This window comes from Parastagonospora nodorum (assembly GCF_000146915.1).
Source record: "Parastagonospora nodorum SN15 chromosome Unknown scaffold_4, whole genome shotgun sequence".
In the NCBI taxonomy this organism is placed as follows: Eukaryota; Fungi; Ascomycota; class Dothideomycetes; order Pleosporales; family Phaeosphaeriaceae; genus Parastagonospora; species Parastagonospora nodorum.
The window spans coordinates 673,611-701,591 of NW_001884552.1; the positions used below are offsets into that span (position 1 = coordinate 673,611).

Genomic DNA, 27,981 nt, shown 5'->3' on the forward strand with positions numbered 1-27,981 from the left:
CTGTGAGCAAACAATCAACACGATCTTCTCGACATTCTACTCTTAGCCCTGTCAACACACTCTGAGTGATAGAAGCTTTATACTCACTGCAGCTGGCAATGGCGTGCACGCACGTCAACGCGCCTGGTGAGCACCCCGCATTTGCCTTCAGCAGGTCTGTTGTATTCACACGAATTAGAGCTTCGCGCCCCCGGATCAACGCAGTCCGTGTACAGAGAAGATTGCACACAATGCTTTGATTCCATAGTGAGTTGCCATTCCGAAGTTTGCCGAGCTCCCCCAACTGACGAGACGCTCAGGACGACCCGACCGGCCTCGATGTTTGTCTCTACTGCTTCAATGGCGGATGTACCAGTGACCGGAACCACTCACTCCTCCACGTCTCCACCAAGAATCATCCTCTCGTCCTGAATATCAAGCGCACGCGAAAGAAGGTCAAGCGCGATGAGCCGCCGCAGAAGATGACAAAGCTTGCGATCGCGGCTGAAACCGAGACCGACCGCTACGACACCACAACCCAGGTCAAATGCTATGAGTGTGGCGTTGATGACGTCGACAAGAGCACTGGGAAGCTACCAGACGTGGTCGACGCTGTCCTCAAGGCAAACACCTTTGCGCGCCAGGAGGAGGTCAAGGCCTGGGAGCAAGAGCTGACTCCATGCGAGCACACGCTGTGCTTGGAGCAGGAAGCTGCACGGCAGATCAAATCTCAGAGCCTGGGTCATTGCTCAGAGTGTGAACTCAACGAGAACCTCTGGCTGTGTCTGACGTGCGGTAATCTAGGCTGCGGCCGTCAACAATATGGCGGCACTGGTGGCAACTCTCATGGTGTCGGACATACAAAGACCACGGGTCACCCTGTGGCAGTCAAGCTTGGCTCCCTTACGGCTGATGGAACGGCCGACATCTACTGCTATGCATGTGATGAGGAGCGTGTCGATCCTGCGTTGCCTGACCACCTGGCTCATTGGGGCATCAATATCAAGGACAGGGTCAAGACAGAGAAGAGTCTTACCGAGATGCAGGTCGAACAGAACTTGCGCTGGGAGTTCTCGATGGTCACTGAGGATGGTAAAGAGCTCAAGCCATTGTTTGGCCCAGACTTTACTGGCCTCAAGAACCTGGGAAACAGCTGCTACCTGAACAGCACTTTACAAGCCCTATTCGCCATGCCTGAGTTCAAAGACCGGTATTACCTGCCAGATGAAGCGCTGCCCAGCACCAACCAGCCCGCTGAAGATCTGGAAACCCAATTGCGAAAGGTAGCAGATGGCTTGATCTCGGGTCGCTACTCCAAGCCAGATAGCGACGTTTTTGTCTCCGAGAGCTCTCCTGAAGTTCCACATCAGCGCGGTATCGCACCAGCTATGCTCAAGCATCTCGTTGGACGAGGCCATCCCGAGTTCTCCACTATGCGACAACAAGATGCCTTCGAGCTGCTTTTGCACTTGCTCAAACTTGTTTCGCGCACCCAGCACGTTGCACCTCACAAAGACCCGGTGGACGCTTTCCGATTTGCAATGGAACAGCGACTGCAGTGCATTGGTTGCAAACGAGTACGCTACCGGTCCGACGAGCAAGAGAACATCTCTATCCCTGTCCCGATTCGAAGGATACCAAAGGATGCGCAGATGGAAGTCACCGACGCTGCAGGTAAAGATGCAGAGCAAGAGAAGGAAGAGTTCGAGTCCGTGTCTTTGAAGGAGTGTCTTGACATATTCACCGCTGAGGAGATGGTGGAGCTCACCTGCAGTGCCTGTGGAAGTAAGGATGGCTTTCTGAAGAGGAGCATGTTCAAGACCTTCCCGACCGTGTTGGCTGTCAATGCCCGCCGATTTGAGCTGGTCAACTGGGTTCCAACTAAGCAGGATGTCCCAGTCATTGTCAACGATGAACCCTTCTCGTTCGACGCCTACAAGTCTCACGGCCTGGTTAATGGCGAGGAAGTCCTACCAGAAGATACGGATACTGGAGCAGCCTCAAACAAATGGGTGCCAAACGAAGCTGCGTTGTCCATGCTAGAGGCCATGGGTTTCCCTAGAATCAGATGCGAAAAGGCACTACATGCGACTGGAAATGAGGACCCTGAGGCAGCTTCGAACTGGCTCTTTGCACACATGGAGGACGCTGATATCGATGACCCTGTAGACTCCAACGCAGGCAGTGGCTCTGGTGGCGCTGCTGCTTCAGCTACTATAGATCCTGAAAAGATCGAGAACTTGGGCGCCATGGGCTTCAGTGCTCCACAGGCGCGACAGGCTTTGAAAGAGACCGGTGGCGATATGGAACGTGCTGTGGATTGGTTGTTTTCTCACCCAGATGCACAGGGCGACTTTGATGAGGGCGGCAGCTCAGAGGTATGGTAAACCGATTCTGCATGGGAAACAAGCTAATAAGTCATCGCACAGCCCCCCGCAGAGCAGCAAGACAAGTTACTTCCAGGAAGTGACAAGCTGCCAGCAAACTTCCAGCTCCAGTCCATTGTGTGCCACAAGGGCAGCTCAATTCATGCTGGGTGAGTAACTCCATGCAAGTGCCGTCAGATAAGATAGCTAATTCTCTACAGTCATTACGTTGCGTTTGTTCGCAAGCAGTTGCCAGACGAGCAAGCTCCATCATGGGTCCTCTTCAACGACGAAAAGGTTGCCAAAGCAGCTGACGTAGAGGAGATGAAGAAGTTTGCATATGTGTATTTCTTCCGGCGTTTGTGAATAGACATGGTCTATACATTGCATTACTGGCTAGCATAGCGGGCGTGGAGTTGTGTGAACCAAGCATTGGTGGAGTAGGTCACGCATTATGGATTGGCAATGGGGAAAGAGTTGGAAGCATATGCGGCGAGCAATGGAGCAATATGGTTGGGATGGAGCATAAGATACATGAATGAACGAATGGTTGCTCACATCAAATGACAATGCATTGCCGTGCACGTCGTCAGAAGTCCAAATGGAAGGTGTGTAATCACCACACCAAAAATTCCGCATCCCCACATTAGAACTTTCGAGCTACAGAGTGAGCTCGTCTACAGTCCTCTGTCTTCACAGGATCGAGACGTTAAGAAAGTCACAGATGTCGCCCATCTGCTTGACACATGTAGAGTATAGAATGTAGTAAGGTATGTCGCCCTTCTACTTGACATGCGTGTAGTATAGAATGTGATTAGGTTATCGCATGACAAAACTTGAAACAATCAGCATCGCCGTCTAAACCTCTGGGCTCGAGTATCACAAAACACCTGATAGTGGCTGCAGTCATGATCGCGTAAGACAGTGTGCAGCAGTCACAGGCACGAAGCTACGGGTCGAGCATCCGGTTCAGTCAATACATGGTAGGACGAAGTTTGTTTGTTGACTAGATCAGCAACAGTGTCCTACACGAGCACTCCAAGCATCCACGAGCCAAGTACAAGTCAATATGCGGTGGAAGCGTGCGGAGAATCTCTTTGCTACCCAAAACACCGCACTAGCACCCGTGGATGCACTTTCCGCCCCCACTCAGCATTGCGGGAAGACTGGTAAGCATCTGGACTTTTGGCTTGAAGCGTGTCGAGATCAGACGGATGAACTTATGGGCCGAGTGACATCCGTGTCGTTGAGCTGAGCACAAGTACGAGGGCTTACAGGGTCCGGTGAGGGTCTGGCGGGTGGTGGAGTGAGAGAAGATGTTGGTACTGAAGATCTCACCGGATGGGCAGTGAAGGTTGTGTAACGAGTGTGTGGTTTGCTATCTCTGATATCTGCGGGGCCATTCATACCATATGACTTTGTTGTTTTTGGCTCACCCTGTGATGTGCAGTAAAGTGGTGAACCCTGGACACAGTCACTGTTGACAGCAACGTCTGGCACTTTCTAGAAGCTCGAGCTTTTCTTGTTCTGGCTCGATCGATCCAGCACGACACTCAACACTCAACGCAAGTACCCATTGCCCGCCTCACTCCAGTCGCTGTGCGCGGAAAGGTCCGGCGTACGCGATGTTGTTATGCATCGTATGGCAAGGGCAACCTTGTTGCGTTGGGCTGTTCGGACTGCTATGTGCATCGCCCTCTGCAAGATGCAAAAAGCGTCTTGAGTCAAAATCTAGTGCGTCAAGCTGCAAGCCAGACTCGGGCAATTTCGAGCGCGGTGTTCTGGTCAGCGGATCCTAGGCAGCGAACATGTGTAGTGGTAGTGCTGAGCATCATGAGTCGTATCGTCAGCCGCCCGACGCCACATGGGCCGCATGCTCGACTTCACCGCATGCGGGGCTGTGCGACGGCGGGTTTCATGCGTCCGGTCAGGCTCTTTTGTACATAGATCTAGAGGGGGCGGCATGCGAGTTGGACTTGTGGGAGGAGTGGTTCGCATCAAGGACCGATAGGCGAGCTGCGGGCGGGCAAATGCTGGGGCTGCTGCAGCGCGGTGAGAAGGGCTTGGGCAGACAGGCAGACTTGAGGCACTGCCCTACAGTCAAAAGGTAGATATGCAGTGTTGGAGCGCAGCTGTGATCCCGGTGCAGAGTTTGCTTTTCTCCCACCACATGGTCGAGCGTGCTGGGTGGTGCTGTCGAGGTCTCAGAGATTGACGTCATCCCCCAGACCATAGCATACAAGCAGCCCCAGGACTTCAAACTGGGCACAGCGGCCCCATTCTCGCAGTTGCGCCTGATCCCGCCCGCTTTGCTCAAAAACGAGACGTGACGTCCTGTCCCGCCCGTTCGCCCTACGTTTTGTCTCTTATTACTCCGCCCGCTTTTCGACTGTCGAGTGCACCATTGCAATCGCCTTCAGACGAAACCGTGTTGATCAACACGCTTGTCAATCACTGCTCGCCTACGTACGATCCACAACCACCTGCGGGTTCCCGCGCCTCTCCGCCCGCCGCCGCCGGGCCACGAAGACGACTCAGCACCATCGGACTGGCTAAGTAAGGCGAGTCTGCGTCAGAGCATCGTCGCCCTTTATTTGCCTGTTGCCTGTTGCCAGTTGCCAGTTGCCAGTTGCACCCCTCGACGGAACCTGCCCACCTAACATTGCAGCTGCGTCCTGCGACGTCACTGCGCATTCTTATCACTCCAACCCCCTACCCTACCCGGCGCAAACCTCCCCATGTCTGTCATCTACAAGGAACGCGAGCGCGAGCGCGAGTGGGACACGGCCTCGCGCGGCGGTGCGCAGAGCTACACCACCGTGAGGCGCTACAAGGTGCCCGACCATAGCCTGGAGGCCGACACGTACGAGGCCGAAATGCGCATGGTCCACCGTGGAGGCCGCAGCGACTTCGACGACCGCCGTTCGACGACGACCAAGGACTACGTTGTGGAACGCGAGGTCGACCGCGATGTCAGGGAGTACCGCTACCAAGACCGCTCTCCGTCACCGCGGGGTCGGGACGTCCGCGACTACCACATCCAGCGCTCAGTCGTCCACGAACGATCCCCCTCGCCAGCCCGCACTGTGCGCGAGGTCCGCATAGAACGCGACTACGAGCGAGACATCCCGCAGCATCGCGACGACCAGTACTCGCTCGAAAAGTACTCGAGAGACATCGAATACTACCGCGAGCCCCCGCCGCCCCCGCCGCCCCAACAACAGCAACAGCCACAGTCCATCTACATCCGCAATGAAGCCCCGCCGCAGCAAATGCAGATGGCGCCCATCATTATTCGTGAGGAGGCCCCACAGCCGATCATCATCCGGGAGCGCGAGCCAGCCTATGAACTCATCGAGCGCTCCGAGGTGCAGCAAGAGCGCCAGGTTGCCCGACCACGCCACGAAGAGGACTACTACTACGAACGCAGAGTGAAGGAAGTAGACCGCGGCGGCAGACACGAGGAACGCTACATGGACGAGCGCGAATACGGCCGAGATCGCTACGGAGATAGAAACTACTACAGCGACGACGACGTCGTCTATGTGCACAAGGAGAAGGACACCTGGGGCAGCGAGACCAAAACTAAGCGCGATGTTGCAGCCGGCGCCCTTGCTGGCATAGCAGCTGGCCAGATTGTTAGACACCACCGAAAGAGAAAAGGTGAAGCCGCTGGAGGCTCCATAGGCAATGCCCTCGGATACGGTACCCTGGGTGCAGTCAGCGCGGTTGCTCTCGACAAGTACAACAACAGAACCCGATCACGCTCTGTTTCATCCGACCGCGGGCGACGAAGGCACCACAGCCAGGGCCGAGCACGTAGCAAGTCAAGAGTCAGGGAGATTGGTGCACTGGCAGCCATTGCTGGTGTCGGTGCTCTGGCCTACGCTGCTGGCCGCAAGAACAAGGACAAGGGCGTTACCACTGTTGTCGAAGAGCACCGCCACAGGTCGCGCTCTAGGAAGTCGCGGTCCAAGCGCGGCCACTCTAGGAGAGGAAGATCAAGGTCTGTCACTGTCATTGAAACTGATGGTGGTCCGTCCCGTTCTCGTTCTCGCAGCACGAGCAAGCACATGGATCCCAAGCACCGTAACAACCGGGTCGCCCAAGTTGGCCTTGCCAGTGCCGCAGTCGCTGGACTTGCCGCGCGCAAGCGAAGCAAGTCCCGCCAGCGTGAAGGCAAACGAAGCCGTAGTCGAGTCCGCGAGGGTGTACCGATTGCTGCTGCCGGCGTTACTGGCGCAGCCATCACTGGACTGTATGAGAAACACAAAGCTAAGAAGGAAGCCAGGGCGATATCACGGTCGAAGTCAAGGTCAAGATCAAGGTCAGTGCTCGACCGCCTCAGAGGGCGAAACCGCAGTAGGCGTGGAAGCACAGCAAGTGAACCTGTTTTAGTAGAGTACGGTGGTGATCCCATTTACACCGACCCCGCGACCCGCAGCCGATCGCGTGGCCGGCGGCGACGAGACTCATCGTCGAGCCGGAGCCGGAGCCGGAGCCGAAGCAAGAGTCGCGCACGATCGGTAGCGGAAACTGCGGCGGTTGCAGGTGTTGCGGGTCTGGCTGCTCACGAGGCAGCCAAACGGCGAGATCGCAAGAAGGCTGAGAAGGAACGCGATAAACGACGTGAGTCTCCCAACCGCCAACATCGAAACTAGTTGTACTGAGTCCTCACCAGGCGACGAAGACTCAGCCTACTCTACTGGTAGCTACAGTCCATACGACAGCCCCCGTCCTTCCACCACTTCCACATCACACCCCAATGATTCCCGCTTCTTCCCAGAGTCAAACTACTTTCCTCCACCCCCAACAGCACCCATAGACCACCAGGCTCCATATCCTCCATACAACCCAGCCGACTACCCTCCTCCGCCATCCACCACTTTCGAGCCCAGCCACCCATCCACATACGTCCACCCACCGCACGACGACATCAACCACGGGAACCCCTACGCCCCGCCCCAGCACCAGTCCAACTACTACTATGGTCAGCCCCGTCGTCCCGATGACAATGTGAGTGCTTTCGCCCCTGTCGCAGCCAAGACCGAGCACTCGTTCGCCTCTGCACGTGGTGGGTCTCAGTACCCAGCCCAAAGTCCCACCCCACTAACCTCCCGCCCAACAGATCGTGTAATCGACCCCACCGACTCCTCGCCCTCACGATCCCCCTCGCCTGAACCCTTTCGGAAGTCCGCAGCGAAAAGACGGTGCAGTTCGATCTCACGCCAAAGGGCCCGTCGCGCGAGGTCTCGCCTGTGAGGTCTGAGGGCGAGCACAAGCATCGGCGGAGAAGGAACGATGACGATCGGTCGGAGGATAGTGCGAGGGAGTCTGGGCGGCATCGTAAGCGGAGACATCGTGATCGCGACGAGAGTCCTGCGTCGGATGCGTCGGACCAAACGATTGATTTGCCGCCAAGGTTTGACGACTTGGGGCGCAAGAGGCCTGAGGATCCGTTGGCGGAGAAGCTGGAGAGTGTGCTGCAGAGCATTTTTCGATAGGCGTTTTTCTTCTCTACGATGTTTCTCTACTTTTTTTTGAATGGGGGGGGGGGGGGGGGGGAAGTTTGTTCTTAGGATGGGATGGGTTGTTTTATTTATTTTGCTTGGTGCGGTAATATCGAGATGACAGAGATGACGGTTACGACCTTTTTTCTTTGAGCAGACATGTTCCTTTTATTCCTAATATACCTTTAATGATTCGTATACTGTTCTTCTTGCTTCCAACGTACACATCAAGTTGTCAGTGAATCCACGAGCCAGTCTCAAATTCGTACATTTCAGTCTAACATAGAAGGTACCAGACGGCCCTCAAGCCCGTATAGCTCGCTGAAAGAAGAAAAAAGGAAACAGAAAAAGCCTGAGCCCCTGGATGCCGCAAATACAATTACACGCCAAGTAGACAAGAAAATCCCCTGGTGCCTTCTTTTATATTCTTTTTCAAAACACGCCTGCAACAAGCAATGACGAGGCTTGCGCTATGCCCATTTCCAAACACGCCGGGTGATATAGATACACAAGTTGATGAGTACAAAAACAGCCACTAGTCAATCTTTGCCTGGGCCTGGGCCTGCTGCATGTTGGCCATGGCATTCTGACTCCAATTCTGCTGCAGGCCCGCGCTATTGGGCGGTTGCGAAGCTATCGACGCGTTGGAGTTCATGCGCTGGGGGCCGGGAGACTGCTTCATTTGCGCGGCCTGGCCCTTCCAGCCAGGGAACAGCTCGACGAGTTTCTGATACAGCTTGACGACCTCGGGCGGGCCGGCGGGGACGGACATGATAGCCGGGCCGGGCTGGAGTTGCTGGCCGGGCTTGTGGTTCTTCTCTGCGTTCTGCGCGAGGAAGGCGAGATTGGCTTGGAGACGGCGCATGTAGCTGGGGCACGATTAGCTGGTGGGTACTAAGAGGTCGAGGTAGGCGTCACTCACTCTACGTATTCCTTGGACGGCTGAGACTTGTCGCTCTCGGGCTTGCCGTCCGCTGCCTGGCCGACCTGGCCGGCCTTGCCCTGGCTCTGGAGGTCGCATACCTCCTTGATGAGGATCGAGTTGATCTCGAGCAGCGTGGCTACCCTATCCTGGTTGCGCGCCTGTGCGACGGGCGACACAGGCGAAGGAGGGACCGTCTTGACGGGCGTCTGCGCCTGCGGGGGCTCGGGCTTGATCTGGGCCATGGGCTGCTGGTGGCCGTTGGACGGCACGGGCGACTGCTGCTGGAGGTGTTGCGGGTGCTGGAGGTGGGGGGTCGCATAGGGCTGGCCTACGTTGCTTGCGGGCGAGGCGGTCTGGCGGTTCTGGGCAAACTGCTGGTGGGCAGGCGAGGGCAGGGCCTGGGAGTAGGGCGCGGTCGAGTACTGCTGTTGCTGCTGTTGTTGCTGCATCGCGGCGGCTCCATGGCGCGTCAGTGTCAGCACAGGATCCGCAAGTGAGTGGTCGGGAACAGGCTCGGGCAACACGAGACGAGAGGGCGGGAAATGTGGAAATGTGGGCGCACGTCACTCGCTCACCTCGTTGCATGCCTCCGGGCTGCATGGGCTGCTGCTGCATCATGCCATTCATCGGCGCGCCACTGCTGCTACCGGCTCCATGGCCCACCACGCCCCCGGGATTGGGGAAGCCTTGGCCGTTGTTCGCAAACTGGCCGCTGTAGGGGAACGACTGGCCGGCCTGCTGGAACTGTGCCTGCGCCTGCGCCTGCGCCTGCGCCTGCGGAGGGAGACTGGTCTGCGGGGAGGGCGCTGACGACGGGAAGCCGCCGAACGAGGGCTGCTGGCCGTTGAAGGCCTGGTAATCCATGGCGAGCGCGAGCCGAGAAAGAGAGCGACTGATTGGACACGTTGCACAGCACCGATCAAGTTGATTGGGGTGGATCAAAGAAAGGATAACGTGCGGTGTCAGTGATTAGGTTGATCTCCCACCGACATGGCTTTTCGGACCCTTGCGCCCCTAGCTGCCGAGCCGCTCATCATCCGCAGCACATGGCAGCGAGGCCTCAGATGCCACCCTCCGCAGCGCATCGTGAGATAGACACGGCCGCCCCCGAAGAAGCCGGAGGAGCAGCCGCCGCCGCCCGCATAATGACGACCCAAACATTCCTAGCAACCGCGGCTTTGAGCACACTCACACAAACAGCAGTGGTCCGAGCCACCCTGGTCCACCCGCTCCACCCAGATGCTTGACATATTCTCCGCAGCCACCACGCATCCAGAACCGGTACCCAGACTACGCCTTGTCTGGTGCCGGCTGGCCATTAGAGACGCCTCGCAACCACAGGCTAGCCCTACAGGAACCGTGTCAGATCATGGCGTCGCACTCGCGGGCCTGATTTGTCGCATTGTGTGACCGAGTCGACAGCTATAGTGCAACTATATCCGCCTCCAACTCCACCGAACCAGGACACGGCGAAACTAGAGTGCAACGGCCCTTGGCAACCGTATGTGAGCGACACTACCCCATGGCCCACCACCACCTTGCCTTAAGCGAGTTCTAGCCTGGCCGCCGGTCCTGCGCGTGCATGTAAAAGGCGTTGGTTATCTATCCTGTCCTGCCTTCCAACAGCACATGTGACCACCATGCCTTGCTTCCAGCTTCTGCAGAATGGTCGACTATCGGGAGCGCCAAGTGCCATCGACCCCCACACCCATCACTCCCGAAATACCTCATCTCTTGTCGGCGTTTCTTTGCGTCGCAGCGCTACAAAGTAAGCTTCCTTGGATTCCTGACCGGCGTAAGCATGATCCTGGCAGACTGAACTAGAGAGTCACATACAGTGCGCGACGAGTCCGGTTTCTCTCGGTGAACACTTGCGAACAGACGCTTCAGCTTTGTCTCAAAAGCCTTCTCTTCAGTCCCTTGGTAGAACTTGCACAGGAAGTGACCGCCAGTCTTGAGCGTGTCGTACGAAAACGTCAACGCAGCCATACACAGGTCCTGAAAGCTTAGCACTGAAACCATACTCAGAGCGAACAAACTTACCATGCTTCCGGCGTGGTCTCTGAAGGCATTACCGCTGGTGTTCATCATCCTAAAATACGGGTCACTAAGGCTCTTCTTGTAGAAGCCGGCCGTCTGGTCCCAGGGTTCTGACATGTCACTCAGCACCACATCAACTGCTCTCCCATGTCGCGCGTCCCGCTCCTTCAGAGAGAGCCTGGCCTTGGGAGCCGCATCTGCCTCGATGTATGCTGCTGGCTGGCCCATTGGCTCCGTAGTTACGCCCTCGAGGTGCGCTTGGCGTTCAATGTCGATGTACCCTCGTTCCATTTCGTCGAGATCCTCTTCCGTGATACCGTCTTCGTCCTTGGCCGAAACATTCTTGCGCGGCCGTCCTAGCTCAGGATCTCGGACATACGCTCGAACTTCATCTTGAATGACTGTAGATAGGAAGTTGCCTTGAATAGTGGATACACCCCGGGGAGGCTGGGCCGGGATAAGATCGATGCCAATGACGCGACCATTGGGGTTGGTGCGATTGACTGCGACCTGAGAAACTTAGACAATGGGTGGAGGTTGTGGTTTCAATCCTGCTTACCTGAGACCACGACCCTGGCGCAAAACCCTGGAAACACTTAGCTGGGTATCAATTGCGTTCTAGAAGGCTCATACAAGGTCCACGACAGTTTGCCCAGGCTTGAATAATTTGTGCTTTTCATTGAGCTACCAAAATCAGTGAACACTCAACCGCTAATATCTCACCATCATACTTCTAGCAACTTGAAAGCTGCGCGGCTCTTCAATCCCTGCACCCGAGCTTCACGTGCGAAGAAGTCTTTGCCTTGACGAGACTTCCATCTCGTTGATGACGAAGACGATGCGTGGCGAGCAGGAGGTACATCGGGTCGACGACATTGGCGACATTGATTAGCAACGCAAGAAGCAGCAGTTACTCTGTAGCTTCCACCCAAGAGCACACGGTCAGTAAGCTCGCGGAAAATGCGTCGTGAAAGCATGAAGATGTTTTGTCGCTGCATGCTGAAGCTCAAACGTTCTCATGTGACGCACGAGGGAAGCGTTAGCGAGTGTTACGTAAGCATTGCAAGGCAAGAGCACGGCGGCGAAGTTGTGTTCACCTACATGCACAAACAACCACGATTGCATCTTAGGCAAACAGACTCTAATGGAGATGGATTGTAATGCCTTTGAAACGAGTGCGATCTCGACCCAGCTCGAGATAGCTTGCCTGTCCAAGCATGAGCACTCCCAGACCACCTTCGAAAACACAACAACACCACTCCAGCCAGATCATACCCACGATCGTCATAACCTCTCGGACATGACGCCGTTCGCCCGAATCATCAAACAGACTTTTGACAACACGTAGCCTACGAACTTTATCATCCATGCTGCTAGGGAAACGACTGCTAGCCACGTCTGTGCATCACTGCCTCATTTGGCTAAATGGCCAAAGCGTCATGGTAGTAGCGGGCTACGAGACCTAGGCGCATGCGTATCTTGGCACACTGACCATGAGTAGTCGAACTCAGATGGGATTTTGCTCTGGAAATAGTATGGTGTTTTGCAACCCATTCCAGGATGCCTCGGATGTTTACCAGGCTCATGAGGTCAACAGTGGCTAGAGTGCCCATATGTAAGTGGTCGTCCTCAAACTGTGTAGAGTACTTGTCGCTCGTCTATCTGCCCAAGTCGTTCAGCTACCGTCATGGCCAACGAAAGACCATCCTCTCTGGCGTTATTCTCTTTTGCGCGCGAGAAGACCATCTGCTCTGAGATCAGCTCCATCCGACGCCCCAGCCATGTGAGCACTTCTTCCAAGCCGGCCGATGCGCAAGCAGCTTTCGAAAGCGAGAAGTCCATGACTTTCCTTCAAGCTATACGGTTATACAAGAAGGCCATTTTCTTTTCCATGGCCATGAGTCTGGCTGTAGTCATGGAAGGGTACGTTGTATGTATCCGCCCTGGAGGGATCTGCTAACCTACGAGACAGATACGACCTGGCGGTCATTGGTAAATTCCACGGATACGACGCGTTCCGGAAGTCCTTTGGCACTGAAATCGACGGCGATGGAAACCCAAGAATCTCGCCTGCCTGGCAAGCAGGCATCCAGAACGGCGCGCAAGCTGGATCCATCATCGGCCTCTGTATCAACGGCTACATCTCAGAGTGGTGGGGCTTCAAGAGGACCATGTATGTTTCGCTTTTTGCCGCAGTCTTGTTCAACTTTCTGCACTTCTTCGCGCGGGATCTGAACGGGTTTTTAGCTGGCTCAGTCCTTTTGGGATTGCCGTGGGGAGTCTTCCAGGCTCTTACCGTCACTTATGCATCAGACATCACGCCATCTGCGCTCCGGCCATACCTGACGACTTATATCAACATGTGCTGGGTGTTTGGTCAATTAAGCGCGGCAGGTATACTCCGTGCGTGCCACACCCTTGACAGCGCATGGGGATGGAGAATCCCTATAGCTCTCCAGTGGGCGTGGGTGCCATGTACGTATCATTCGTGGCTGTGAACCGCATATACTAACACAACTGCACAGTCATTCTTGCGGGAGCATGGTTCGCACCAGAATCCCCGTGGTGGTTAGTTCGCAAAGGCCGGTACGACGAGGCTCGGGACTCCATTATCCGATGCACGACGCCACAGCCAGACGTACCTTTCAACCCAGACCACGTTCTTGAAATGATCATGCACACAAACGCCCTCGAGGAAACAATGCACAGCGGCACCAGCTACTTGGACTGCTTTAAGTGCTTTGAGAGACGCCGGACGCTCATCGCATGCATGGTCTGGCTCGCACAGGCTTGGTGCGGCGCTGCTATGATGGGCTTCTCAGTACAGATCTATCGTGAAGCCGGCCTGTCCGCTGAGCATGCGCTGAACCTAAGCATTGGGCAGTATTGCATGGGCGCTGTGGGTACTGTCGTCTCCTGGTTCCTCATGAGTCGCATCGGACGCCGGACGCTGTACGTGTACGGCTTGTGTATTTTGTGCGTCCTCCTGATGGTGGTTGGCGGACTGGGCGTCATATCGCGCGAGAACTCGAGCGCGGCATGGGGTCTTGGCTCAATCCTGCTGGTCTACACCATGTTCTACAACATCACGGTCGGACCCGTGTGCTATGCGATTGTATCTGAGATCTCGTCGACGCGGTTGAAGATCAAGACTGTCGTTCTGGCTCGGAACATGTACAATCTTGTAAGTCTCAAGACCTCAATCTCCAGCTCTGGCGCAGCGCTGACATTCTTGCAGGGAAGTATCTTCAACAACATCGTCGTGCCTCGCATGCTCTCACCGAACGAATGGAATTGGGCTGGCATGACGGGCTTCTTCTACGCGGGGCTTACTGTCCTGCTCATCCTCTTCATGTACTTCATGCTCCCGGAGACGAGGAATCGGTCTTTTGCAGAGCTGGATGTGCTGTTTGAGAATAATGTCTCGGCCAGGCAGTTCCATAGGATAGATGTCGATCAGTTTGCTTTCCAGCATGAGGTCAAAGTTGATTATGCAAGCCACATGGCACGTAGTGAGGATGGTGTTGGTGTGGCTGTGTAGAAAGAAGGAATTCACTTTGTTTGACCAAAAGTGTCTTGAGAGCTTGGATGAAATTCATCTCAAGGTCTTTTGTGATCGGTTATCGTGATGCTAGACTCGATCAAGCTTCAAAATGCTTGGATTACTTCAAGCTGACATGCTCCTGGGGCTGATCACTTCCCCATGGCAACTTTCCTGGGCCGCGTTGCCGTACAGTCCTCCAATGCTGGCCGTTCTCCACATTTGCAGTGACTATCCGAGCAGCGGCCGGAGACAAGCCCGGGTCATTATCGTCAAGTCGCGATCAGAAGGAACAAAGGCGTTTTCCACGGCCGAAGTATGCACCCAGCAGGCATGTCAATTCGGATGGAGCATACCGGTAGGAATAAGTTCACGAAGGTCGTGTGGAGTTTGTGAGGAAAGGTCCCGGCTGGAGCATGAAGTACAAGCGCGGGCTGTTTCCGACTAGTGACGTTAATTCCGCGCCTCGATGCCAGCGCGTCACGCTGCTGTGTTTTGCTTCTACACGACCATCTCAGCAGACGTGGAGAGGCATGACTATTCGCGCATCGTAGCCATGTACGTGTCAGTTTCGGGATGACCGCAGTCGGTGATTTGTGACGTAAGTAGGGGCTGACGCAGCTGACATTGAGGCTTAAGAAAGGGGTGCTTCAAGTCACGCCAGGCCTCGCTCATCTGCCTTGTGTCCGGATGGCGTGTAAGAATGAAAGGAGGCGCTCAAGGGGGGTGAGGTCTCATTTGACTTGTCGGTGCTGAAACATAGGTGTAGCCAGTCAAGGTAGCATCCCAAAGACCGAGCACTTGCACGGACGTCCGGGGTAAGCTGCCAGATGATCAAACAGGTGTGCCAAAACCCGGGTACCCGTGATATGCACATTCGCGAAGGGCCGGGTTGTGAGGCTGCGTTTAAGAGTCGCGCGGTAACGTACATGGCGTCGCTGATTCGCTGATGCGCTAAGAATCTTTAAGCTCCTTCCGTCCATGTTCCAAACTCAGCGAACAACAGTTGATGACCCCCAATTGCGCCGCCACGACCATCGTGACCAGACTCGTACAAACTAATTCCCGCGCGCAATTGTATGCTGGACGGGATACTGGACGCCTCAACCGCACTCGCGACCTTCTGAGAAAACGACCTTGACTTCAGGACCACACGCGCGAAAAAGATACCGATGATCTCGCCATTGCACGCACACATCTCCTTGCCTCTCCGATAGACGCCGTGCTTGCGCAGGCTGCGTGTGGCTTGTCGCAGGCGAACCTTTGCTCGTGCACCTTCTCCACAAGGGCTTGAGCTACGTCAGAGCAATACCGAGCTTCCACAACCACCCAACCATGGCCTCACAAACAACCCAAGAGCCGAGCGTGCGTACCGTCCCAGACTTCAACACTGGCATGTGAAACAAAGCTGACAGCAAGTGCAATGCAGCCGCTCGCCCCAGACCTTACGGCGCTCGAGCGCATACGGCAGACATTCGCACAGCCGGTCCTCGCGTCCTTTGTCGCAGGTGGTGTTGCGGGCGCGGTGTCAAGGACGGTTGTGTCGCCGCTTGAGCGGCTGAAGATTTTGTTCCAGGTGCAGAGCGTGGGGCGGGAGGAGTACAAGATGTCGGTTCCCAAGGCGCTGGCGAAGATGTGGAGGGAAGAGGGATGGAGAGGCTTCATGGCGGGCAACGGCACAAACTGCATTCGGATAGTGCCGTATTCTGCGGTGCAGTTTAGTGCGTACAATGTGTATAAACGGGTGAGTGGGCCTTTCTTGATTGTGTGTGGGCTTTGGTAGAGTTGAGAGGCATTCGAGGTTGCAGTCGAGCAACTTCTGGAGCAACATCTGAAGCGAGTGGAAGAGGAAGAGAATGACTCGGCGAGCGTCCTACGGCAACAAGGAACACAACTGACCTATCCTCAGTTCTTCGAAAGCGAACCCGGAGCACCCCTCGACGCATACCAACGATTGCTCTGCGGTGGCCTCGCCGGCATCACCTCCGTAACATGCACATACCCGCTCGACATCGTGCGAACACGCCTGTCCATCCAATCCGCCTCATTCTCAAGTCTCAAGCGCGCAGAAGGCGAGAAGCTACCCGGCATGTGGTCCCTCCTAGTAAACATGTACAAAACCGAAGGAGGCTTCCCAGCTCTCTACCGCGGTATAATTCCCACCGTCGCCGGCGTCGCACCCTACGTCGGCCTCAACTTCATGGTGTACGAAATGGCACGGACAAAATTCACACCCGAGGGCCAGAAAGATCCCTCCGCGATAGGCAAACTGGGCGCTGGCGCCGTCTCGGGCGCCGTGGCGCAGACAATCACATACCCCTTCGACGTGCTGCGGCGGCGATTTCAAATCAACACCATGAGCGGCATGGGATACCAGTATTCGGGCATTTTCGATGCGGTCAGCTCGATTGTGCGCACCGAGGGCGTCCGCGGCATGTACAAGGGCATCGTGCCTAACTTGCTCAAGGTCGCGCCTAGCATGGCGAGTAGCTGGCTCAGCTTCGAAATGACGCGGGACATGCTCATGGGCAAGTGGAATTCGGGCTTCTTATAGACCGGGAGAAATGGTCACACATCACCGAGCTGCGCGTTCTCGCCAAAAAAAAAGACGTGCAGTGAACCTCACGCGGGACAGATACATCGAAACAGGCCATAGGAAGCGTGGCTCCTTTTGCATAGTTCGCCAAACCCACACCCACACACACACATATATAACTTCTCATTTTTGTCACATATCTTGCATTGGGATACAGGTTACGGGGCAGGGCCGGGGAAGACGCGCTTTTTCCACCCGTAGAAGCACGGCAAAAAACCACAGCGATGGCGTCAATTTTTTTCTTCCTTTCTATTTCTACACTTCAACAAGGAGCATATGAGAAAGAACGGGGCATGTGCCTAGCTAGATTGTAGATTCGCGGGCTACACATAGATAGAGTAGGAGGGCGGATGTATAACACGACACTTTTCTTCTACTGAGCACTTTTTCTGAATGCAGAAACGTTGTTGCTTGATTTCAATTCTTCTTTTCACAGCACGTGGTCCTTGTCGTCTTCCAGATCTGCAAACGTTGTTTGCGGAACTTTACCACACGGTAATTCCGAGCTGTGAGGAGGTGGTGGCGTGATACTCGGCTCATGAGCGCGAGTTTTGCGCGTAGATCAGGCGGGCCGACGGGAGGGTATTTTGTTTATAGACTTGGTGTATTTCCTCTTTCAATTTTTACTGCTCTGCAACTTTATGTCTATACTTCACGCTCCTGGCCGATTGCTACTCGACATGATGTACTCCTCACAATTCACAACTTTCAGTCCAAATGTTTTAACTGATGTTGCACCCAATGGGGTCAAGGTAGGAGACATCACAGCCATTGTACACTTGATTGTTTTGATTTTGTTTCGATTTTGTTGCTAGGTAGGTACGTTTTGGTATCTGTAGACAGTCTGGTCTCCTACCTCATGCCTTCTGCAACCCAGCATCAAAAACCCCGCTCAAACGCCTGCAAGCACAACGTCTGGAAATACTGAGAAGAAGCGACAGACTATACCGTTGCTGATATCAGATAAAGCCTCGTCTAATCCTCAAATCGTCGTCTCTTTTATTCCTCATGTCATCAATTTACATCCCCAGTCATTCTCTATGCTGACGCGCTCGACACAGTCTCGACCTCAACCTTTGGCAGCGGCGCAGACTTGCCGCCGAGATCCGTTGCGCGTGCGTTGGGGTTCTTGGTGTAGTAATTCGAGATGGCGGATTTGATCGCATCCTCCGCAAGCATGGAGCAATGCACTGTTCACTCTATCAGCAACTCATCTCCATTAAACTTTACTCCGAATACTCACACTTGACAGGCGGCAAGCAAAGCTCCTTCGCAATCTCGGTGTTCTTGATCCTCGCGGCATCCTCCAGCGTCATTCCGCGGACCAACTCGGTCAAATAGCTCGAGCTCGCAATCGCACTACCGCAGCCAAACGTCTTGAATTTGACGTCGCTGATGGTGTTGCTGTTGGGATCGACGCGGATCTGGAGCTTCATGACGTCGCCGCACGCCGGGGCACCGACGAGGCCTGTACCGACGTCGTTGTCGGCTTTGGACATGGAGCCCACGTTGCGCGGGCTGTTGTAGTGGTCGAGCAGTGCTGGCGCATGTTAGCTGGGCGTTCTACAATGCGAGCGACGAGGTTGAGAGGGCGCCGGAGACACTTCCGGTGGATCGGGATTCGTCGCCACCGGGGTTTCTCCAAAATTGACAGTTGCGCAAAGGAAAGACTTATCTTTCTCATGGTATTGCCGCCTTCCTGCAGATGCCAGTGTGGGTGCTGCGGTGCGGATAGGCGATGCGATGTTCGGCCTGGCGACTGTGGAAAGCACTCTTCCGGCCTGCGAGGGCACTGCGGCTGCGACTCTCCTGAACATGTTGATTTAGATGTGTGTGTGGAATTTAGCTGTGTGTTGTGGTGCGGTTGCAGTAATTCGTTGGAATTGGTGGATGTGGGTGAGGTGGTGTAGGTGACAGGAGTGTTTCGATAGTGACGAAGTCGAACGAAGCAGAAAGCCGTGCTCGGCGTCATTTTGTCGCCTCCTCGTGCCAAGACCTACCCCCACATCTCGGTCGAACGCCAGCATCACCGATGGCCCGAGCTTATCTCCGACCTTTGCCTTATCAGATGAAAATATCCCGTCACTCCAGAATGAACATTGCACAGAATATCTGGACATCATGCAAAGGTGTTCCACGATGCAAAGTAAAGTAATAAACTATACGCTCATCCTATTCTACCCCTAAGCGCGCCGAAACAATTTTATCCAAAGTAATTTACACGTCGAAGTCGTACCACCATCTCCAAAACACGCATTACTCCAACATTTCCATTACACCATCGGCCATCTACACAATGCCGTACACCCTCTTAGCGATGACAAAGCAAAGCACACCAAACGCCACTAAGCCCCCGGTGATGCAGAAGAACCAGTTGAGGTTTTCGACGTCTTGACCTGGTACTATACTTTGAGGTTGTCAGCACTTGTGAGGAGCCAATGAAAGAGGCGTTACATACCAGTTCATGCCCCAGATACCGGTGACGACGTTCATGGGCAGGACAATCGTACCAAGGACAGTCAGTTTGCCCAAGATATCCGAAGTCTTTTCCTGGCGCTCGTTCATGCGGATGTTGATCTGAGCAAGGTAATTGCTATGAGCGCGCGAAAGCAGGCTGCGTCATGTTAGTGGATGATTTCAAAATGTCAAGGTAGGTAACTCACTTCTCGTAATGACTCAGGTTACCCGTCATGGTCACAATATGATCCTGAATATCACCCAAGTACATGCCAATCTCGTTGCGTGGCGCGATATCCCACTGCTCATTGCATCTCTTCGCAAAGCCCTTGATGACATCGGCCTTGTTTCCCAACAGGCGGTACAGGCTCATGACCTTCTTTCTGCATTCGCCAACACGGCGCAGCATGTCACGTCCGCTTTCTTGACCCTCTCTGGTGCCATCCGGCCGCTTCTCTGCATGGGGGGTATTGTACGAATTTGCCTTGGCTTTTTCAGCCTCTTGCTCCTCTTCATCGGAATGAAGACGCAAGATGGCTTCGTCAATGTCGTCGACCTCCTCTTCGATACGTTGAATCATGGGTGCATAGGCGTCAGTGATGTCGTCAATGATGGCGTACGAGATCCAGTCGGGTGATAGTACAAGATAATCTGATAGTTGTCGGATACGGCGCCGTACGTTCGCAGGATGGGGCGTCATGGAGAAGTGAAAGCTGATGACACCTTCGCGGAAATTTACCACGTAGAGATTAACCGGCTCGAGGTAGTCTTCGCTGTTCTCGTCCTGCTCGAAGGTCCTATAATTGATGAAGTAGTAATGCTTGAAGAGCTCCACCTTTTCACGCTGCTCCTGCATAAGGATATCTTCAGTCGTCAACGGATGGATGCCGAACGTCTTGGCAATGACCTTCATCTCAGTCTCGGTGGGCGACATGACATCGAGCCACCAGGCAGGGCGAGGCCCGTATCGCTTTGGCTTGTCTTCTTCGGGCTTTGGTGTATTTGACTGACGCGGTGTAGTCGCCCGCGTCTGCTCGCCCGAGTCGGCCTTGGACGGAGAGAGTGTAGTCGCCCGAGAAGGAAACCCATTCATGCTCACACGTCGCATATCATCGTCGTCGGAGTCATCATCGCTGCTGTCCTCCAAAATAACCGGATCCGGAACAAATAAGTTCCTGAATGTCTGTCCCGGTTGAACGAGCTCGCCGATGGTTTGACTATGTATTGTGTTGTCGAATGTCTCGTTGAAGTAGGTGAACCGAAATGGGGCATCACTTGCTTCGCGATGCCATACACGCCGCCTTGGTCGCAGACGCCCTTCGACCATGAGCGGCTCGCTGACCTTGCGCATGCGCATGCCCTCCATAGTTCTCTGCTCTTTCTCTTCGCGCGCATAAGAGTCCAGGATGTCGAGGTCGGGCCATCTACGGCGTCTTCGTCGACTCGTGGGCTCGCCCTTTGTAGGCGGATTCAGATAGTCCTCATGGCCTAGCTCGGACATGGTCTCGTGTGGGAAGCACACGTCTTCAATGGCACTGGTGGTCATGCGACGTCGAAGATCGCGAGGCTCATCGTCATCATCATGTTCCACATCAATCAAAGCATCGCGAGACCTGCTACGCTCTGGAGTGTCGGCCAAATCCTCTGTGAGCATGACATCGTGCAGTCCGTTGGAAGCCTTGACGACAGGGCTAGTGGGCACAGACGGCGGGTTGTTGACATCGTAGTCATCTAGATTGGTCTGCGAGTGGTGGCGCTGGGTGAACAGGTCAGGCCGGTTGTTCATGCCACTGGAGGCGGAAGATTTTCGGTGCCGGTTGGAGCTGCTGCTTGCGCCGCCATAACTTGTGCCCGTTCTGATGTCTCTTTGGGACGTACCCATCAATGGTGTGCGGTCGTTTGCGTCTTCGTCGTCGCTGTATGTGGCCTCGGGAGTATGCGACAATCTCGACCGGCCATAGTTTGACGAAGCCACGGCATTGAGACGGTGCGCAGCGCTATTGAAGGGCTGGCTGGGTCGTGGCTGGTAGATCTGCTGCGTGATGGGCACGCTCGGTCGGCGGGTCCTGAGCTGGGGCTGTTCGCGGTGGTCAAGCAAAGCCTCGCTCTCGAGGCTGGTGCTGCTCAGATTGCCGTGGCTCCTGTAGAAGCTGTTGCTGCCCCTTGAGTTGGCGGCGACGTTGGCCAGCGACGGGCGCTCCGTGTTCATGTCTCCGGTGACAATGTCGGCGGTTGGGGCAAATGACTGCCTGCGGTTTCGCTTCTTCTTGCCGCCGCCACGATGCTTCTTCTTCTTGCCGACCCCACTCGAGGAAGGCCCCGGCTGATCTCCGGAGTCGTGGTGGCCTGCAGAGCCATGGGGGGCTGCAGCCTCTGCATAGGAAGCGGCGCCTTGATTTGCGCGTCCGTCTGGACTTGATGCCATTGCGGGTTCGTTGCGCGCTGGATGACAATGGCAAGTGGAGTGGGTCCCAAGGTAGAGAGGGAAAATATGGTCGCTTCTCCAGTGCGATCAGTGGAGGCGAGGTCCGGAGGGGAGAGTATAGAAATTGGAGCTTGTAGGATGTGGAGGCTTTCCGTGAACCATGGATGTTAGCGCGTGAATCAGATGCGCATCAGTGACGAAATTGGTCCGGGCGCTGAGTTACTGCAGCTTAGCCTGTTATCGTTTTGCATGCGAGGACCCGCTCCGAGAATCAAGAACAAAAGCTTTGCATCAACAAAAGACTTGCGAGACCATGTTGTGCTCGTCTATCACTGGAAGAGACTCTTCGTACACAGCAATCCTTAAGCACCGAGGCCCGTCTGATCGACACTCCGGACTGTCTGACAGGGACACCAGACGGCTGTGGGAAAGTGGGCGCGTGACGACTTGCTGCATTGAGACGAGCCAAGGACATCCAGATTCTGCCATGCACTGCTTTAGCAGCTCGCGCTGATTCGATGCTTCGCCGGAGCTTATCTGGCTCGTCTTAGTTGGGACGCGGCAGCTAAGCTCGCATCCCCACGCGTACATGCTGCTGCCGAGTCTAATGTACTTCATCGTCACAATGAACTGACGTTCACAACGCTCTGTCCTGCAACTCTGGGTCAGCTGTTGTTCACTGCAGCCGATGAAACTTCGATGCTATCTATGTACGCCATCGCCATCGCCTTTACATTCAATTCCCACGCCACTGGGCTGCATGGATGTGGACAGTGTTGGACTGTGACAACTCTTCCGGGAATTACGTAGTTTGTAAGCACGTTCAGGGTATAACGCCTCACAAGATAGCTCAACGTCAATCCTCGAAGATCAGTGCAGTTTACGCCGTTGCATGCAGGATCGCCGTGTTAGAATGTTGACGGCGCGGACCTGCTTGTATCCCTCACACCAACTTTCGGGAAAAGTTCAAGGCAGCAAAACGCGAGTTGCTTCGAATTTCACAGCCAAGCTTTGTCCCTTCACAGACACAGGAAAGTCACAGCAAAATTATCAAATCGAGCTTCCATTGCATATCTTGCATCTTATAAGCTTCTGCCTCCCCATCCTGCCTACTTCCCCCAGTGATAATACCGCTAGATAAATGAACAGCAAAAGCAAACGAACGAACAGCCAACCTCATCAGCAGAGCAGGCGTTATGAAAAAGGAGTTCAGGGTATCCAGAGTCGCACGCGATGCGTCGAAACATTACGAATAGAAATGAGTTACTAAAAGTATAGGGTGATGGATGATAAGTGATGATGGCGCTTGCGCGCTGGTTTTCGCTTCTAGCCTCGTGTGAGCGAGGTCCCTAGTGGTGACTGAGAGTAGCGAGCGTAAGAATAGAGTTTGTACGTCATGGGCATCGATGCCCATATCGTGCTTTTGAGGCAAAACAGGTAGGAAATATGGTGCAAAGCGAGGATAGTCCGAGGACAAGGAGCGTGGAGTAACACCGTTGCCCGTGTGACGTCGTGAGTATGCTCAACTAGAAGCCGCGGAAGGGATCGTTGCTGACTTCGAGGTCGTCGAAGAAACCGCCGGCGCGGTTGGGTGGCTGTTCGCGTGTACTCGCGCTCCATTGACTGCTGCCGCGACGTCGCCTGTGGGTTGGCTTCCTTGGGTAGTTGCCGGCGTGTCTGGGATCGCCGAGGGCGTTGTCGATGAAGGCTTCCATACGCACGGTGCCCATTGTGTCGAAGAAGTGCTGTCGAGTTGACGTGCTGGCTTCCGAGGTTCGCGAACTGACGACGCCGCTGTTGGGGTTGTATACTGTAGATGGTACTGATGGCGGTGCCGCTGCACTGTACATATCCGACGAGCCATTCGAGTACACAGATGGTACTTGCTGATGGGAAAAGGCACGGAAAGGAACGCTAGGTGGTGGTGCCCCAGGGCCAGTAGAACTCCTCTTTCTACCATGAGCTGGTCCGCGTGGGATGGTAGGAGGGCTGGCACCGTCCGATATAGGCCCGTCAAATCCAGCAAGAGAGGGTAGAGCGGTATGCATGTCGTTTTGCGATGCGTAGCGCTGCATGACGGGATTAGCTCTGCCCTTGGCGAGACGGACAGAGTCTTGCACACGAGAGCGGCGCAGTGTTGCGTTCTGTGAAGGGATAGGCGGCGCTTCGATGACTGGAGGTGGTGCCGGTGGCATCGAATCAAGATCGGGTATAGCCGCGTTGGAATGTGCCAGGAAGGAAAGTGCAGTCAACCACAAGTAATGTCGCTCTTGTGAAGTGGTGGTGAACTTCAGCGCACGCGCTGGAGTGAGGATCAAGATGGACCGGTTGAACAAGGTCTCGTTCTTCGGTGGAGGACAATTATCCGCAACGTCCAGTACTGATTGAATGATAACTGGAAACATGTTAGTGGTTTTCTAGAGATGCTACGAAGAATCTTACGTTTGCGACCATTCTTGCCCAAGAGTGCAGTGCCAGAGGTCGGTTGCTTGCTGCTCCACATGATGGCTCGCTCGTATGGTGAGATCCAGACCCAACGCTTGTGTCGAACGCCATGGTTGGCGAGAGAAGCCTCTTCTGCTGCACGATCCATGGGCGTCTCCGGGCCCCCGAAGGCTTTCCTCTTTCGTACATACTTCCACATGAACTCGCCAATCATGGATGCGGCGATGGCATCGACAACGCTGCTCTGACTGACAGAGGTGTTGACCGAGCCGTTCGCAGTGTATGCTGTTGCCTGAGAAAACTGGTGTCGGTGACCTAGGCCACGGGCACTGACAACATCGCTAGGCAAAGGCGGGATAGACATTGTATCAGCCATGCTGGGTGTAGCAGGGAGAGGCGGCGACCTGCTCCTGGAACGGCTTTGCTTTGTAACAGGAGCTGCGGATCGCACTTTTCGCAAGCTGTCCTTGCGCTGATGTTTAATACCATATGGCCGACGGCCAGCATACGAGCCACTATTGCGAGGCGTTGGGCTTTGCGAACCTTCACTCTTACTGAAAGGTTTATTGCGGGAACTCGACCGTGTAGGAACAGGAAAAGGCGGCTTGGGAGTGAGGTTGCTTGCTTCAAGGCTACCGATGCTTGGGCTGCGGGATCGCATGTGGGCTGCCGTTCCATTCTGGATCATGGCCGATCGTCGAATACTTGGTTGGCGACTCAAGGAGTTTCTTGAAGGCTTTCCTACCTTGGATGATTTCTCTATCGAGCTTCGCTTGTAGTTCGACCTTGTAGAATCCTCAGATGCCCTGCAAGATGGTTCCGCCTCCTTATCCTCGGGAACAGGGGTGGGTGGCTTGAAAGGGCGTCCGTCTCTTTCGAGAAGACGACATGGGCGTGGCAAATACAGGACTCCTTAGCTCGTCATCACTGGCTTCTCCATCATCATCCTCATCTTCATCAGATGAGGGGCCGTCGAATCCAGCGAACAAACTGCTGGTGCGGAAAGGTCTGCTAAGAATGTCAGCGGACAACGGCTGCTTCGACAGAGGCCCGTTGTCATTGTTGCCAGGATATCTGTTTTCGATCTTCTTGTCTGCAGCTCTCTCAAGCAATGTAGTGAGGTCCTGGCGCGCCGTAGGCTTCGCTTTGGAGTACTCTGTTTCACTGGAACTTGGGAAACGCGAGTCATTCCGATGAGCGTTGCCAGTTGGCTGAGCCTCTTGAGATTGCTCAGGAGTGCTTGGCTGGGAAGTGATTGCTGAGGGCAATAGATGTGCAGGTAATTTGACGGGACGCTGGTCGATCCTGATTGGTTCAGTTTGCATGCCGGCTGACTGCATGGGCGCGAACAAATCGCCTGTCGTCTGTGTCGAAACGGTCTTCGTTCCCGGTGGCAGAATTGGCTCCTTCGGTGATGATGGAGCAGAAGAGGGTGCATGGATGGCGATGGACGGAATTGTGATGGGCGGCGGTGGTGGTGTCTTCTTGCTCTCGGTAGGCGGCTCCTGTGGCTTTTCTGGCGCTTCCGTTTGCGTTGAGGCTGAGACAGGTTGAGCTTCATGGATTGGAGAAAATGGAGCTTGAGTAACGGGGAAGTGGATCTTTGGGGTTGCTGGCGGGCTCAGAGGCTGTTCAACAGTCTGCACTGAAGTAGATGTCATCGAAGAAGCTATGGGGTTGACGGTTAGAGGCGTCCCGTGAGAATCGCGAGCTGCAGACACACGCTTCCGGCGCTGGTTTGCTTCGACCTCCGCATTGGTCGACAAAGTCTCGCTCGACTTGTTCTGTGGAATTGGTTCAAAAGTCTGAGACGATGCTTCAGCCATGGCAGGTTTCTTCGGTGATGGCGGTGGTGATGGTTGCACTCCAGTGTCTACGTAAATAGGCCGCGTTGGTGGGAAGACGAGTGTTATTTCCCGTGGGGTGATAGTAGTAGCTGAGTGGGCCGTTTCGTATGAAGTCTTTGGTGCCTCAGACTCTTCGGTGGTGGTAGGGTCATCCCTGCCGAGCTGCTGATTGTCAATACTGAGCCCGAGAATCCGTTTGGCCTTCTCATCAGGATACAGCGACTGTCGTGATTCGTGCAGTCTCCTCGCTCGCATCTCGTTCTCGGGGAAGTCATCGGAGTCGAGCTCCAGGTCTCCCAAATCCTCTTCCTCTTCATCGAAGATCAGTTCATCTGCTAAACTGATCCCGTTTCCTTTGCCGTATCCATCTGTACTCATCAGGGACATTCGGTAATTCCGCCCGACACTCCGGTAGCTGCTATTGCTCCGGTTTCGCGAATGCCGGCCCAGCCGTGTGGACGATCTTCGTTGTGGAGACGAGCGGATGCTAGCCGTGTCGCTTTCAGGGCCGAACCCAATATCTCGTACAACATCCTCGACCTCACTTTCTAGACCAGCGTCGTCCTGAGCGGCTTCTTGCAACGCAAGTTCGTCCAGTAGGATTTGAAGTCGGGCATCCGAAGTATGTATTCGGCGTTCCAAAACTAATTTTTCTCCTGCCCAAGCTTCTTTTTCGCGGGCCCACATGTCATGAACTCTACTCGAGTCATCGTCCTGACTACGCGACTTCTTCTGTGCAGCCTCAAGTTTCACCTTCAGATCCGCATTCACCTCCTTCATCTTGTCTCTCTCGCCAGCAATCTCCTCTAGGGCAGCCAAAGTCTCCTGTTCGAAATGCTGCAGTTGGCGCTTGGCGTTCCGGCTCTCCTTGGTGGCTGATGAAAGCTGTTTCGACAACGAGTCATTGTCATCCCGCACCGCATTGAAGTTTGTCTCTAGATCTTCAATGAACCTATGCTTTGAATCCAGTTCTCGTCGAAGGTTCAGGATTTCAGATACCAAGTTCGCATGTAAGGTGGGTGTGAAGCGCCGTGGATCGAGAACAGAAATGCTCTCATTGTTGGCCGAATCATCGGTACTGATGCTTGGATCAGGTGGGAGAGGGGCTGGCGAGCTGGGTACATCGCTGCATGGGGTGCCGTATCGTGAGGTTCGCCGGGAGATCGTGTGGTAAGGGGTCCCTACTGGTGAAGGCAGTGGTTGGTTTGTGATAAACACCTCGTTGTCGGAAAAGTAATCGGTAGCCATCCTGTAGACTGCGCCGCTGAGGGGCGACTAACGAAGAATAATAAGGTGACAGGTCAGAACCACAATGAAGTGGTGCCGTAGTCTTGCGCGGTTCAATTCATGCCTGTTGGACGATTAGCGACCGCTCCAGAACCAAATTATCTCATCTTTCCCTCCAGCGCCCCCATATTTCGTGCACGATTGAGCCACAGTCTGGCTCTCAAGTATCGGTTCTTCGATCCAAGGGGTGGGGGCGCATGGGTGGAATTGTGCGGTATACATACCGAGATATAGTCGAGTAGCATTCGAGTGTGAGGGCATGAAAGTCGCGACTGAAGAGAAGCGTTCGGAGATGTTCAATAGTTTGCGGCGCGCGGCAAGTGGCTATTGAGTCGGGCGTATTAAGATCGTCGGCTGTCAGGCATCATTGTCAGTACGAACGAAAATATGGCGGGGTTTGTAAGAAGGTTCTTGTGAATCATGATCCAGAACCAGCAAGCAGACTATACTTACACGATAGAATCACTGAAGATAGGATCTATACAACACCTGCTCGAATTGTCTGAATATATGTGCTTCGTTGAGCTTGAACAGGAACAGAAAGAAACAATTGTGGTAAGGAC

The 27,981-nt window shown here is 54.6% G+C and overlaps 12 protein-coding genes across 12 annotated transcripts; 6 read left to right on the top strand and 6 right to left on the bottom strand.

Moving 5' to 3' along the window:
• Window positions 1-98: 98 nt before the first annotated feature.
• Window positions 99-2,901, top strand: SNOG_02884 (hypothetical protein; the record flags this gene model as incomplete). The annotated part of the gene is made up of 4 exons (XM_001793425.1): window positions 99-154; window positions 356-2,357; window positions 2,409-2,515; window positions 2,567-2,901. The coding sequence occupies 4 exons, from the start codon at window positions 99-101 to the stop codon at window positions 2,709-2,711; spliced, it is 2,310 nt and encodes a 769-aa protein (XP_001793477.1). The 3' UTR covers window positions 2,712-2,901.
• A 1,252-nt stretch (window positions 2,902-4,153) lies between these two features.
• Window positions 4,154-4,675, top strand: SNOG_02885 (hypothetical protein; the record flags this gene model as incomplete). The annotated part of the gene is made up of 2 exons (XM_001793426.1): window positions 4,154-4,452; window positions 4,495-4,675. 2 exons carry the CDS (start codon window positions 4,154-4,156, stop codon window positions 4,673-4,675), a joined length of 480 nt encoding a protein of 159 aa, XP_001793478.1.
• A 408-nt stretch (window positions 4,676-5,083) lies between these two features.
• On the top strand, window positions 5,084-7,849 carry SNOG_02886 (hypothetical protein; the record flags this gene model as incomplete). Its single annotated transcript, XM_001793427.1, has 4 exons — window positions 5,084-6,603; window positions 6,633-6,672; window positions 6,897-7,419; window positions 7,539-7,849. 4 exons carry the CDS (start codon window positions 5,084-5,086, stop codon window positions 7,847-7,849), a joined length of 2,394 nt encoding a protein of 797 aa, XP_001793479.1.
• A 541-nt stretch (window positions 7,850-8,390) lies between these two features.
• Window positions 8,391-9,644, bottom strand: SNOG_02887 (hypothetical protein; the record flags this gene model as incomplete). The annotated part of the gene is made up of 3 exons (XM_001793428.1): window positions 8,391-8,724; window positions 8,778-9,322; window positions 9,348-9,644. 3 exons carry the CDS (start codon window positions 9,642-9,644, stop codon window positions 8,391-8,393), a joined length of 1,176 nt encoding a protein of 391 aa, XP_001793480.1.
• On the top strand, window positions 9,435-9,926 carry SNOG_02888 (hypothetical protein; the record flags this gene model as incomplete). Its single annotated transcript, XM_001793429.1, has 2 exons — window positions 9,435-9,494; window positions 9,876-9,926. The coding sequence occupies 2 exons, from the start codon at window positions 9,435-9,437 to the stop codon at window positions 9,924-9,926; spliced, it is 111 nt and encodes a 36-aa protein (XP_001793481.1).
• A 615-nt stretch (window positions 9,927-10,541) lies between these two features.
• SNOG_02889 (hypothetical protein) lies at window positions 10,542-11,212 on the bottom strand (the record flags this gene model as incomplete). Its single annotated transcript, XM_001793430.1, has 3 exons — window positions 10,542-10,778; window positions 10,824-11,176; window positions 11,200-11,212. 3 exons carry the CDS (start codon window positions 11,210-11,212, stop codon window positions 10,542-10,544), a joined length of 603 nt encoding a protein of 200 aa, XP_001793482.1.
• Window positions 11,213-11,475: 263 nt separating this feature from the next.
• Window positions 11,476-11,797, bottom strand: SNOG_20029 (hypothetical protein; the record flags this gene model as incomplete). Its single annotated transcript, XM_001793431.1, has 1 exon — window positions 11,476-11,797. One exon carries the CDS (start codon window positions 11,795-11,797, stop codon window positions 11,546-11,548), a length of 252 nt encoding a protein of 83 aa, XP_001793483.1. The 3' UTR covers window positions 11,476-11,545.
• Window positions 11,798-12,507: 710 nt separating this feature from the next.
• SNOG_02890 (hypothetical protein) lies at window positions 12,508-14,361 on the top strand (the record flags this gene model as incomplete). Its single annotated transcript, XM_001793432.1, has 3 exons — window positions 12,508-12,743; window positions 12,793-13,295; window positions 13,346-14,361. The coding sequence occupies 3 exons, from the start codon at window positions 12,508-12,510 to the stop codon at window positions 14,359-14,361; spliced, it is 1,755 nt and encodes a 584-aa protein (XP_001793484.1).
• Window positions 14,362-15,784: 1,423 nt separating this feature from the next.
• SNOG_02891 (hypothetical protein) lies at window positions 15,785-16,915 on the top strand (the record flags this gene model as incomplete). The annotated part of the gene is made up of 2 exons (XM_001793433.1): window positions 15,785-16,082; window positions 16,170-16,915. 2 exons carry the CDS (start codon window positions 15,785-15,787, stop codon window positions 16,913-16,915), a joined length of 1,044 nt encoding a protein of 347 aa, XP_001793485.1.
• An 819-nt stretch (window positions 16,916-17,734) lies between these two features.
• Window positions 17,735-18,875, bottom strand: SNOG_02892 (hypothetical protein). The gene is made up of 3 exons (XM_001793434.1): window positions 18,633-18,875; window positions 18,201-18,494; window positions 17,735-18,147 (listed from the first exon to the last, which is right to left on the bottom strand). Exons 1-3 carry the CDS (start codon window positions 18,772-18,774, stop codon window positions 17,996-17,998), a joined length of 588 nt encoding a protein of 195 aa, XP_001793486.1. The 5' UTR covers window positions 18,775-18,875; the 3' UTR covers window positions 17,735-17,995.
• A 371-nt stretch (window positions 18,876-19,246) lies between these two features.
• Window positions 19,247-21,839, bottom strand: SNOG_02893 (hypothetical protein; the record flags this gene model as incomplete). Its single annotated transcript, XM_001793435.1, has 3 exons — window positions 19,247-19,353; window positions 19,435-19,571; window positions 19,621-21,839. The coding sequence occupies 3 exons, from the start codon at window positions 21,837-21,839 to the stop codon at window positions 19,247-19,249; spliced, it is 2,463 nt and encodes an 820-aa protein (XP_001793487.1).
• A 1,526-nt stretch (window positions 21,840-23,365) lies between these two features.
• SNOG_02894 (hypothetical protein) lies at window positions 23,366-27,379 on the bottom strand (the record flags this gene model as incomplete). Its single annotated transcript, XM_001793436.1, has 5 exons — window positions 23,366-23,649; window positions 23,797-24,234; window positions 24,282-24,576; window positions 25,202-26,499; window positions 26,677-27,379. The coding sequence occupies 5 exons, from the start codon at window positions 27,377-27,379 to the stop codon at window positions 23,366-23,368; spliced, it is 3,018 nt and encodes a 1,005-aa protein (XP_001793488.1).
• Between the last annotated feature and the right edge of the window lie 602 nt (window positions 27,380-27,981).

Coding starts and splice junctions, on each gene's coding strand:
- SNOG_02892 (XM_001793434.1), bottom strand. CDS start 18,774: ATGTTCAGGAGAGTCGCAGCCGCAGTGCCCTCGCAGGCCGGAAGAGTG. Junction 18,495..18,632: donor GCGGCAATACCATGAGAAAG/ATAAGTCTTTCC, acceptor ATGCGCCAGCAC/TGCTCGACCACTACAACAGC. Junction 18,148..18,200: donor TTGCTTGCCGCCTGTCAAGT/GTGAGTATTCGG, acceptor TAGAGTGAACAG/TGCATTGCTCCATGCTTGCG.